This window comes from Bos indicus, chromosome 6, assembly GCF_029378745.1.
Source record: "Bos indicus isolate NIAB-ARS_2022 breed Sahiwal x Tharparkar chromosome 6, NIAB-ARS_B.indTharparkar_mat_pri_1.0, whole genome shotgun sequence".
NCBI lineage: Eukaryota > Metazoa > Chordata > Mammalia > Artiodactyla > Bovidae > Bos > Bos indicus.
In genome coordinates, this window is record NC_091765.1 from 19,783,822 (window position 1) to 19,796,282 (window position 12,461).

General features: G+C 36.0%; 1 protein-coding gene across 5 annotated transcripts in view; it reads left to right on the forward strand.

The window, feature by feature from the left end:
- The window catches only part of TBCK (TBC1 domain containing kinase), a 208,922-nt gene that overhangs the window by 139,444 nt on the left and 57,017 nt on the right, over positions 1-12,461 (forward strand). The window contains exon 24 of one of the 5 annotated variants that reach the window (XM_070791102.1): positions 3-298. The exons of the other annotated variants lie outside the window; for them this stretch is intronic. Within the exon in view, the coding sequence (XP_070647203.1) occupies positions 3-38 (36 nt within the window). The 3' untranslated portion in view covers positions 39-298. Of the gene's footprint in view, positions 1-2; positions 299-12,461 lie in introns of those variants that run through there. 5 annotated transcript variants of the gene reach the window in all.

Sequence of the window (12,461 nt, forward strand, 5' to 3'; positions counted from 1 at the left end):
AGTTCTATCCGTCTTATATCTATCTGTTGTTTAGTTAATTAACCTCAGTCTTCAGTGTTAAATAACAACGGTAATGATGAACAGAGCTTCCCAGATGTTATAGTAGTAAAGAATCTGCCTGCCAGTGCAGGATATGCAAGAGACGCATTTGGATCCCTGGTTCAGGAAGATTCCCTGGAGTAGAAAACGGCAACCCACTACAGTATTCTTGACTGGAAGATTTCATGGACAGAGGAGCCTGGCAGGCTACAGTTCATGGGATCACAAAGAGTCGGACATGATTGAGCATGATGGTAGACATCTTTAGTTAACATTTAGAGTTAGTGGCAGTGCTTCTGGTGTTTTACTTGCTCAGTTTTGACTTCAAAGATAAATTTTATAGGTTATGAAAGAACCATGCATTCTGATTTCTTAAAGAGTTTTATCAAATATCTTTCAACATGTTTTTTGGATATTCAGAAGTAAATAAAGAGAAAATAACTATTATTGGCTCCTAAGCTTTTTATTGTTTCAGTTTTTGGAGCCAGCTGTAAATCTAGGCTCTGTCCTCATTTCTGTTTATATAGAGGGTATTGACAGTATATACCACAAGCTCATTAGAGATCTCACCAGCCTTGTCTTTAGTACAGCAATCGCTAGACTTTCTCCCATAGGTGTTTCTTGGCACTCCAACCAGAGAGCATTTCAGTCATTACTTGACTTTGGTTATATAATGAGGAGAGTGATGAGAGAATTTCCCAAGTGACAAGGAACACAGGAGCAAAAATTTCCTTTGATGTATAAGATGTTCAAGCTGGTTTTAGAAAAGGCAGAGCAACCAGAGGTCAAATTGCCAGCATCCACTGGATCATGGAAAAAGCAAGAGAGTTCCAGAAAAACATCTATTTCTGCTTTATTGACTATGCCAAAGCCTTTGACTGTGTGGATCACAATAAACTGTGGAAAATACTTCAAGAGATGGGAATACCAGACCACCTGACCTGCCTCTTGAGAAACCTATATGCAGGTCAGGAGGCAACAGAACTGAACATGGAACAACAGACTGGTTCCAAATAGGAAAAGGAGTACGTCAAGGCTGTATATTGTCACCCTGCTTATTTAACTTATATTCATGAGAAACACTGGGCTGGAAGAAGCACAAGCTGGAATCAAGATTGCCAGGAGAAATATCAATAACCTCAGATATGCAGATGACACCACCCTTATGGCAGAAAGTGAAGAGGAACTAAAGAGCCTCTTGATGAAAGTGAAAGAGGAGAGTGAAAAAGTTGGCTTAAAGCTCAACATTCGGAAAACGAAGATCATGGCATCTGGTCCCATCACTTCATGGGAAATAGACGGGGAAACAGTGGAAACAGTGTCAGACTTTATTTTTCTGGGCTCCAAAATCACTGCAGATGGTGACTGCAGCCATGAAATTAAAAGACGCTTACTCCTTGGAAGGAAAGTTATGACCAACCTAGATAACATATTCAAAAGCAGAGATATTACTTTGCCAACAAAGGTCCGTCTAGTGCAGGCTATGGTTTTTCCAGTGGTCATGTATGGATGTGAGAGTTGGACTGTAAAGAAAGCTGAGCACTGAAGAACTGATGCTTTTGAACTGTGGTGTTGGAGAAGACTCTTGAGAGTCCCTTGGACTGCAAGGAGATCCAACCAGGCCATCCTAAAGGAGATCAGTCCTAGGTATTCATTGGAAGGACTGATGCTGAAGCTGAAACTCCAATATTTTGGCCACCTGATGCAAAGAGCTGACTCATTTAAAAAAACCCTGATGCTGGGAAAGATTGAGGGCAGGAGGAGGAGGGGACGACAGAGGATGATATGGTTGGATGGCATCACCGACTCAATGGATATGGGTTTGGGTTGACTCTGGAAGTTGGTGATGGACAGGGAGGCCTGGTGTGCTGCGGTTCATGGGGTCACAAAGAGTCAGACATGACTGAGCGACTGAACTGAACTGATAAGAAAAAAAAAATGCGAGAAAAGGGTAATGATGTCAGTAACCCAATTTAAGTAAAGGCTGTACCTTGGAAAGGTAGAGTTAGAGATGAAGATATCAATTTAACCAACTAAAACACCTCTTTGTCACCAGTGGGCTCTACTTCCTGAGTCTCTGCTGCTATTGAAAGCTGACTATAAAGTTCTGTGTGAAGTAGCAGTTCTGTCACATTCCAGAAGGAAGCTATCATATGTTCTACCTTTAGGAGCTTAGCTGAGGGGAGCCACTCTCATGTTTAACATATTCATCTTCTTTATCTCATCCTAGGAAATTTATCAAGTTCTGGTTTTATTTTGAAATTATTTCCAGAAGCTTTTAGAAAATTATAGAGTGGCACCAGCACCACCGCTGCCCATATACATCACCACATTGTCCATGTTTTTGATCCCTGGACCACTGTGAGAGTTCTCCACGTAACTGCCTCCATGTCTTCTGCCCTCACTTCAACCACTTTATTTTTTTTTTTTTTCAACCACTTTAAACTAAAAAATATTTCCCAGTTACCTGTCTTTGAAATGCATAAGTTCTTAATTGATCTAAGTCTGTGTGTATACTTTTTTTTTAATTTATCTATTTTAATTGGGGGCTAATTACTTTACAGTATTGTAGTGGTTTTTGCCGTACATTGACATGAATCAGCCATGGGTGTACATGTGTTCCCCATCCTAAACCCGCCTCCCACCTCCCTCCCCTTCCCATCCCTCAGGGTCATCCCAGTGCACCAGCCCTGAGCACCCTGTCTCATGCATCGAACCTGGACTGGCGATCTGTTTCACATATGGTAATATACATGTTTCAATGTATGTATGCTTATACATATAAACAGTACTAAGCCTCATAATTAGAATCATTCCTGAATCTCTTTAAGTAGAAACTCCTCTGATGTCATTAAGTGTTATGTACACGTTTCTAACTTCTGTCCTAAGGGATAGGCAAGAAATTTTCTGACCTATTAACAGCTGAAAATCAATCAGAAAAAAATTGTCACAGAATTCTAGAGCTGAAAAAAACATAAGATGTCCGCTCCTGGCCCTTCATTTTATACGTGAAAAAGCTAAGACCCAGAGAGATGAAATATCTCCAAAATATTGATATTATATATCAAAGAGAAAATTACTTTCTTTACATAAATTAAGCTTACACACAATTTTTTAAGAGCACATCTGTGAAAATTTTAGCATAAAATCCCTAATCACTGAAGAAGTTCTATCTCCATATGTTTCATATTCATGTACATTATCTCACTTATTTGAGGGAGAAAAATATTCTCTCTAGTATGAGAGCTATATTATGCAGCTTCCAGAGCTTGACAGTTTTATTTCAGACTTCCATTTCAGATGCTAGGTTTCTGTATCTTAGAAATAGTAACCTTTCCTAGTCTCTCTATAAGCAAGAGGAATAAATGAAAATACTATAATGCCATTTAAACAATTTGTTTTTTAAATATCTTTGCAAGTTGATAAAGTTTTTGAGGATTGTTTTTCTTTGTTAGTGTTCCTTTGAGAATGGTAGTTAATGGCACTGCCGGTCCCTCCTCATACATTAGCTAGAAATAGCTATTACTAAGAAAGCAGAGTCTGCTTGCTGTAGACATGTGGGAAAATAAGAATTACCGAATATTGCTCTAAAAACTCTTAGCTTTATGTATTCTAAGCCTTACTAATAGTTTACATAATGTAAGATTTACTCAGCAGTGTATGGATATACCTAATAAAAGTAACTTTTTTCCTTTCCCTTTTTCTTCAAACATTGTTTATTATTTCTTATGGTTTGACTGAAGTTTTTATGCTGGTAATTCAAAAAATATGATCCTCTAGCCATTGTTGTTTGTTGTTCTGTTGCCCAGTCATGTCTAACTCTGTGACGCCATGGACTGCAGCGTGCCAGGCCTCCCTGTCCGTCACCGTCTCCCAAAGTTTGCCCAAGTTCGTGTCCATTGCATTGGTGATAACATCCAGCCATGTCATCCTCTATCATCCCCTTCTCCTCCTGCCTTCAATCTTCAACCTAGCCACATCTTCTCCCAAACACTAGTTTCTGTCTCCAGCCGCATCTCAACACTTCAACTTGGTAGATAGACCCCGTGCATCCTATTTCACAAGTCTAAATCAGAACTTGTCTTCCCCTTGTCTATCTACTGTCTGTCATTCTCCCTTAACCACCCATGTCCAAAACATAAGTACTATCTTGGCTCATCCCTGTCCTTTATCTTTCATAAATTTTCCTACAGTGCCTCTCACGTATTCTTCCTTTACTTTTAATCAATACACCCAGTTTTACTGAACAGGCTCTGAATTTCAGGCTCTCTGCTAGGTAGTGGAAGTGTAAAAACAAGCCCTAGTCCCTGCTTTCAAGGAGCTCATGGTATATTTATTGAAAGAGACTAGTATCAGTATGGAACAGGGCCTGTAAACCTGAGACACTCTGGTTGGATACTTGTGAACTAAATTAAAAAAATTCCTTCAAAATGAAAATAGCTTCCTGACAAATTTCTGCCTTGTTTATAGCAGGATTAATTGAAACAATTGTGGAAAGGATTTTAAATGAGTTATTTATTCAGCATACCTCCTAGAGGTAGAACCCAAGCTTTAGAATCAAAATACCTTCCCAGTATGTTTGATTAATTGCTTCACACAGAATATACATGTAAACCCCCACTTCTTTTCTTCACAAACTCCTATTCATCCTTTTAGGCTTTACTCATGTATTACCTTTTTTAAAAAATGTTTCCAAATTTCCACTTGCTGCTGGGCAAATGAACCACTGCTTTTCCTGTATCAGGACGATAACCAAATTTCAGTGAGTTCAGGAGTGAATGTAAAGAAAGTAGATGTGAGAAGATAGACAGTAGCTAGAAAGTACTTGCCCCTTGGAGAGTAATTGTATTATTTAGTATTTATTTTTACATTTAGCTTTCACTATGGATGGGAGAGAATTGGATGTATTTGTAGGCCAAGGGAATGACTGAAGGAAAAAAAAGATAATGAATAGAGCAAGGCTCTCGGTTTCCCGTGTCGTCACTTAATCTAGATCTTCATAAAATTCACTTTATTACAAGATTTTCTGCCTACTTTTTTCCCATCTCTAATTCATCCTGCAAAATATGGCCTAATTAATCTTCCTAAAATATTGCTGTTGACATGTGACACATTCCTCCAAAAATCCTAAGTTCTTATCTATTTCTTATGTCCTTGAGCTTCTCTGTCTTCAGAGCCCTCATGGTCTGTCGCCTACCTACTTATTCAGTACTATTTCTCTCTTTTTCTCAGGACAGATGTTCATTCAGTAAAACTAGTCTCTTCATTACCATTTTCATACCCTTTGGCTCTAAGTTCTATCAGAACTAGTATCTTTGTTTTGTTCATAAATGTATCCCAAGCATATTGTATATACCTAGTGGGTGCTCAATAATTATTTATGGACTGATTCCTTACTCCCTCACACCTTAGAACTCTTACAATTACCTACTTATGCAACACTCCTCTTCCTCTTTTCTACTTTTCTAAACCTTACTGATTGTTTCCTGACTCAAGTCCCACTTCTTCCACCAATTTTTCCTAACTATTTCTCCCCATTATTGTGTTTATTCCTTTCCCTGTATTCTCATAGTATGTAGCTGTGATTCCATACACTGAATCTTATGAGAGAAGCAGTGTAATAATGTGGTTAAGAGCTCAGACTCCAGAGCCAGACTAAAGTTGAATCCTGACACTGTTACTTACTGATTATGTGGCCTTTGTTATTTAACCTTTCTCTACCCCAATTTCCTCATCTGTAGCATGATCAAAATAATAAAATCTACCTCACAGAATTGTTGCAATATTGAAATGAGCTCATATATGTCAAGTGCCTATCACAGTGACCAGCACATAGCAAGCACAATATAAATATTTTCTTTCATTATTGTGTAATTTTATTATTGCTTTTATGTTAGTATTTTCCAATCAGATTAGGGACTCTTTGAGGTGAAAATGGTGTTTTATCTCTATGGCTCAGCCCAAAGCTGGTTGATTAAATATTTTTTAATTGATGATTTATTAAAAATTTAGACTATATTAAGACTACCATGAAATTCAAGCTGCTTCACTTGGAATGTGATTTTTAAAAACAACTTGTTTCATCTAAAGATATACAGGCTACCGAACACTTTTATCCTTATTATATCAATTGATCCTTAAATTGGTTTATTCTCACAGTACAGCTTAGACTTGTATGGTCAGAGAAGGTAAGCATCTAACACCCTATTTCTCAGCACTACCACATTCCCTACTTCTTGCCTGCTCAGACAGGTACAGGACAGATTATTAAGTCTTCTGTATAAACAGACATTCTACTACAAAAGAGAATATCACTACCCCTTCTTTTAGGTATGCCCAAATCTCTACAAATGGCTGTCTTGGGCACTTCCCTTCACTTACCTTGTGAGAGAGCCAGGGGGAGTGATTAGAGTGTCCAGAAACACCTACTTCTCTATCCTGCAGGATGAGAAGGGAGGGGCATCTTATCTTGAACACTGTGCTCACCATGAAGTTGACCACACCACCTCCAACTAAAGCTCCTTATGTAATTTGGGAGGAGAGAGGACACTGGGATAATAATTGGAAGTTGCAATTTCAGTCACTTCTCACCTAGCCCCGGGGAGGGGGGATGGAGAGGGGGCGGGCAGGGGAGACGTTGGTGGCTTTTAAGCCTCTTTGTTTCAACCCAGGAATAATATCATTCCGCATCCTGTTACACATGCATACATTCATTTACCAAACATTTCAGCACCTTCCTTGGGCAGAGCCCTCTCATCTCTTGCTATGAGAGATACAAAAGAAATCTAAACAATTTAAGCTGTTGATATACCTGGCTCTTTGTTGTCATCAGCATATTTGTATTGATCCTGTCTCTCTCCTCAAAACATGATATGTCACTTGAAGGCTCTGTGGAGTAGAGTTTTCCTTAAGAAAGTGTACTTAAAAAAAAAAAAAAAAAGTATTTTCATTGTGTTGAAATACACATTATTTAATACATAGATAGCTGGCCCTGTGATGTTCCCTGTCTTATAAACATGCCTACTTTTGCTTTTCATGCTTTCTGATTTCCACCTTTCTTTTAGAAGTTTATACAGTTGGTGTTCTAATTCTAAATGTTTTTGCTCAAAATAAGGCAAATCTCTCTCTATAGGAAATGTATACAATGTGTGCCACTTTCTGTGCTGCCTCATTTTAGTTTCTTGAATTAGAAACTAGATATTTAATAAATTCTGCTTTGCTTCCAAAATGAAGAAAACTTAAATTGACTCAAAGAATCAGTACCATAGACATTCTAAGGTCATCCTGTCCAGAGAAAAACCCTCAGAAGCTCCAGGAAACTATCAATCTATCATGTATTTCCTGAACACCACTCCTGGCCTCATTTATACCCATTAGCAACTAATCCACCACTGTAAATGTCATTTGAAATCCTTAATCTCCAAGTGGCTTTAGAGAGCCTAATTTTTTATATTAAGATTTTATCTTTCTTTCTCACCCTCCCCCTAAACACACAGATACACAAAATAATATACGAAAACTGCTTCCTTACATAGGGAAGGGTGTTTGTTGTTTTTAACCTTCTAATATACATTATGAGTATGATCACATAGGGAGTTGTTTCTGAGTACAGGATCAAAATATATTACTCTTAGAGGAAATGCAATTCTTGTTAAGAAAAATAATAGCCAGTAAGCAATAATCTACTAAATAATTTCTAATATCTTACATTAAACTAGGAAAACCTGTATAATTATTTAGTGATGGTAATGTAATTTACATTTATGTTGATAGAAGCTTAGAAAAGTATATTAAATATTCTTCCAGGTAGCCAATAGGCCCTTTTCTCTTTGATGAAGAGTTGGATAAAGATCAGTTTATTCAAATATTTTTTCATGCAGAAAACAAGGTAGTCCTTACCAATGAAACATGGCAGTAAACCTCAAAAGTTTTTTCTCCAATTGTCTGTATTAACGTTTGTTTGTCTCCTTTCTGAATGCATGAAAGCCTGCCCTACTGGCCAGTATTTTTTTTTTAATCATTTAAAAACTTCATCTGAATTTAAGCATAATAATAACTTTATTGTTTTTCTGTAACATATTTTAGACATATTTCACTACATATTTTCTAGTGCTAGATCTGATTACCTACAATGGTGACCATAAGCCATGAGCTCTCATTTGTGAAGCCTTTTCATATTGCTGTAAATATTTGGTAAGAATTATCTTCAGACTGATTAGATTCATAGTTATGAAGTATTTAAGAGAAGTATATAATAGTGCTGGTTGAAAATAAATCTCATATTTTTATAAATGTTTAAATTTTCAAAAATAGCTCATGCTTAATGATTAAAACTTAGACACAGAAACGCATTAAGATAAAAAGTTGTTAATTCCACTGACTCACAGACTTTTACAATTTCTATGCATCATTCTTATATCTATGAAAATGTATTTATATAAACATGCATGTGTTTATGCACACACACACATATTCACTGTGATATATGTCACCAAACTGGTATTGCAGTGGATTTATTGTTTTCTTTAATATTTATTTTATTTATCTACTCATTTATTTGTTTGATTAGATCAGGTCTTGGTTGTGGCACAGGAGCTTCATTGTGTCATGTGGGATCATTCATTGTGGTGCACAGACTCTCTAGTTGTGGTGTGTAGGCTAGTTGCTCTGCAGCATGTGGGATCTTAGTTCCCCAGCCAGGGATCAAACCCTCATCCCTTGCATTGCAAGACAGATTCCTTAACCACTGGACCACAAAGGAAGTTCCAAACTTATTGTTGTATAGGATCTTTTTCCCCTTGATAATTCATCTTTATTGTTTCTTCTATTAAGAAATATTTTTCTAAAATGTGATTTTAATGGGTGAATGCTATTTCTTTACATGAATCTAGTGTTATTTATTTATCCTGTCACCTTTTATTATGTGTTTCCAGTATTCCAGTTTTTCATAATTTAGGAAAAACAATATATTTAATAAATATTTTCCCATACTGCTTGGTACAATCTGTGATTATATCCATGGAACAGATTTCTAAAAAGAAATTTCTATTGCATTCATATTTGAAAATTTCTTAATACATATTATGATTTTTTCCTCCAGAAAGTCTATGTTGATTCACATATCTAAAGCATGTGTATTTTATTTATTTTTATGGAAGTATAGTTGATTTACAATGTTGTGTTAATTACTACTGTATAGCAAATTGATTCACTTATACATATTTACACATTCTTTTTTAAATATTCTTTTCCATTATGGTTTATCATAGGATATTGAACATAGTTTTCTGTACAATACAGTGTGTGTGTGTCTGTCTGTCTGTCTGTGTGTGTGTGTCTGTCTGTGTGTGTGTGTGTGTGTCTGTGTGTTAAGTCACTTCTGTTGTGTCCAACTCTTTGCGACCCTATGGACTGTAGCCCCCCAAGGCTCCTCTGTCCATGGGATTCTTCAGAAGAGAATACTGGAGTGGGTTGCCATTTCCTCCTCCAGGAGATTTTCTCATCCCAGGGATTGAATCCTGGTCTCTTAGGTCTGCTACACTGGCAGGCAGGTTCTTGCCGCTAGCACCCCCTGGGAAGCCCTGTGCTATACAGTCGGTCCTTGTTGTTTATCCATTCTACATATGAAAGCTTGTGTAGAAGCTCCCACTCCATCCCTCTCCCAGGTCCTACCCCCTGGCCACCACGAATCTGTTTTCTATCTCCAAGATTCTGTTCTGTTTGACAGGTTCATTTCTGTTATATTTTAGATTCCACATAAGTGATATCATATGGTATTTGCCTTTCTCCATCTGACTTGCCTCACTTTAATGATAATCTCTAGTTGAATCCACGTTGCTGCTGCAAATGGCATTACTTTGTTCTTTTTGTGCCTGAGTAGTATCCTATTGTATATGTGTACCACGGTGTCTTTATCCATTCATCTGTCACTGGGTATTTATGTTGTTTCCATGTCTTGGCTATTGTGAATAATGCTGCCATGAACATAGGAGTGCATGTATCTTGTTGAATTATAATTTTGTCCAGATATATGCCCAGGAGTGGGATTACTAGATCATATGGTAGCTCTAGTTTTAGTTTTTTGAGGAACCTCAATACTGTTTCCACAGTGGCTGCACCAAGTTACATTCCCACCAACAGTGTACAAGGGTTCCCTTTTTTCCACACCCTCTCTGACATTTAGTATTTGTAGATTTTTTTAGGGAGGGCCATTCTGACAAGTGTGAGGTGGTGCCTCATTGTAGTTTTGATTTGTATTTCTCTAATAATTACTGATGTTGAGCATCTTTTCATGTGCCTTAAAACATAATGTGTTTTTGAGTTCTTCCCTACATGCTTTCTGTCAGAGTTCAACCAACAGCAAAAGATTATACACTCACATTAGGATAATTCAAGAACAGTTTATTTAGAGAGATAATAGTTACAAAGATGATGGTGAAATGTTAGTGAAAATATGAGAAATAATGCAGTAAATTATGAAAATTAGCAATAGCACTGATCAGAACATGGGAAATGAGAAGCAGATTAAGAAAGCCATTTTGAGAGGAAAAGTGACCTTTGGTCAACAAACATAACTAAATCAAGGTGAATTTTCAAGTACAGAACCAAGGGATTATATTACCTTGACCTGCTCTTTCTATTGTCTGAACCACCTTGAAAGCCAGAGGACCTGGGGTCCCTCTTCTAGGTCCAAACAGAGGCCTCCCACCAGTAGAGAACAGGCAGGAACCAATGGAGAGTGAATCTGGAAAGACAAGCAAAAGATGTCTAGAACACTTACCTACTTTTTCTATGTCTTTGATTATACATGTTTTTTAGTTATATATCTGTGATTGAGGTAAAAACTTTTTCTTTACTTATTTGTGTTTATTTTGTCAAGTATATGTGTATATCTCCCCTCCCTTCATTTTAACTAAGCAGGCTGTTTTTTCTTATTGGTTTGCCTTATTGATTAAAAGAGTTCTTTATATATTAAGGACATCTTAAATTTTTATTTTTCACATATATTTCTCTTATTTAAGAGTTCAGCTTTTGCTATATGCTTGAAATTAATTTAAGTCATCAATTCTTACTCTTTTGTGATTCTACTTTTTACATATAATTTTTGTTCAACTTACAAATCATTTTACTTTGTAGTATAGGATAGAAACATGATTTTATTTTATTCTAGGTAATAAATGATGCCTACATTATATCCTAAATTATATACCATTTTCTCCAGTGATTTGATATGGAATCCTATTCTTTTACAGCATTCTTTCATTTATTGAGGTCTTTCTATACACCCCATTATGACCTATTAGTCTCCTAGTCAATTCTAGTGCAATATCATGTGGTGATATTTTATACGGTTTTAGCATATGACAATGTATTTTATTATTTTTCATTGTTTCCTTGACATTCTCACCTATTTAGACAAATGAACTTTAGAGTTTTTGTTTCAAAATAAAAAAGAAATATCCTTTTAGAGTTTTGATTAAATTGTAATATATTAATACATTGTTTGAAGAGGAAATAAAGGTCTTCTAATACTGAATCTTTCTTTCCAGATAGCATTTTATGTGTCTCAGGTTTTTCTAATGCCCATCACAAAACTGTTTCATTTTCTTTAAATATTATTTTTATTTCTAAGTATTTTGTTTTGGAGAAATATTTTGACATTGCAATTGAAAGCTTATGTTCCTTGAGTTTTTTGACTGGCTTCTGCTGCTATTGAAAATAGCTAACAATTTTGTTGTATATATATTGTGACTAAAATTTTACCAAATTCTTACCAGTTTTATTAGACTTTCCTCTGAGCAGTCTGGATTTTCTAAGACTATTGTATTATCTAAGAGATACATTTTTTTTTTCACAATAAGTCTGCCTATATGGTTCATCGTTAAGTAGAATGTCAAATATTTGAGATGAAGAACATCTGTCTTAATGAAATCTTTCATTGCTCAGATTAGCTTTCCTTCTGATATGTGTTTACCATGAGTTTTTCTTTTTCTAAAATTGGGAATAAATGTGAAGTTTTATCACGTATGGCTTTGTGTCACCTACAATGATGAATTACATACTTTGTCTCCTTTGACTAATTAAAGGTGATGAATTACTTTTCAAATTGTCCTTCTATTGAGCCATCCTTCATTCCTGGAATATCCCGTTTGGTCATAATATGCCATTCTTTTAAATTTCTACTACATTCAATTCTCTAGTTTTGAGATTTTTTGAAAGAATCTATATTCATAAGGAATATTGAGGGTTGTGCATGCATTTGTGTTTGATGCCATTTTTGTTAGATTTAAGTATTAGGTTAAGGACGCTTCATAAATGACCTTTCAATGTTTTCTTTGCCTTGGAATAGTTATAAGATAGAAGTGCTTAGGGGAAAACTGTTTGGCACCTCTCTTTAAAGCAATTGTTTAAAAACTTTAAAA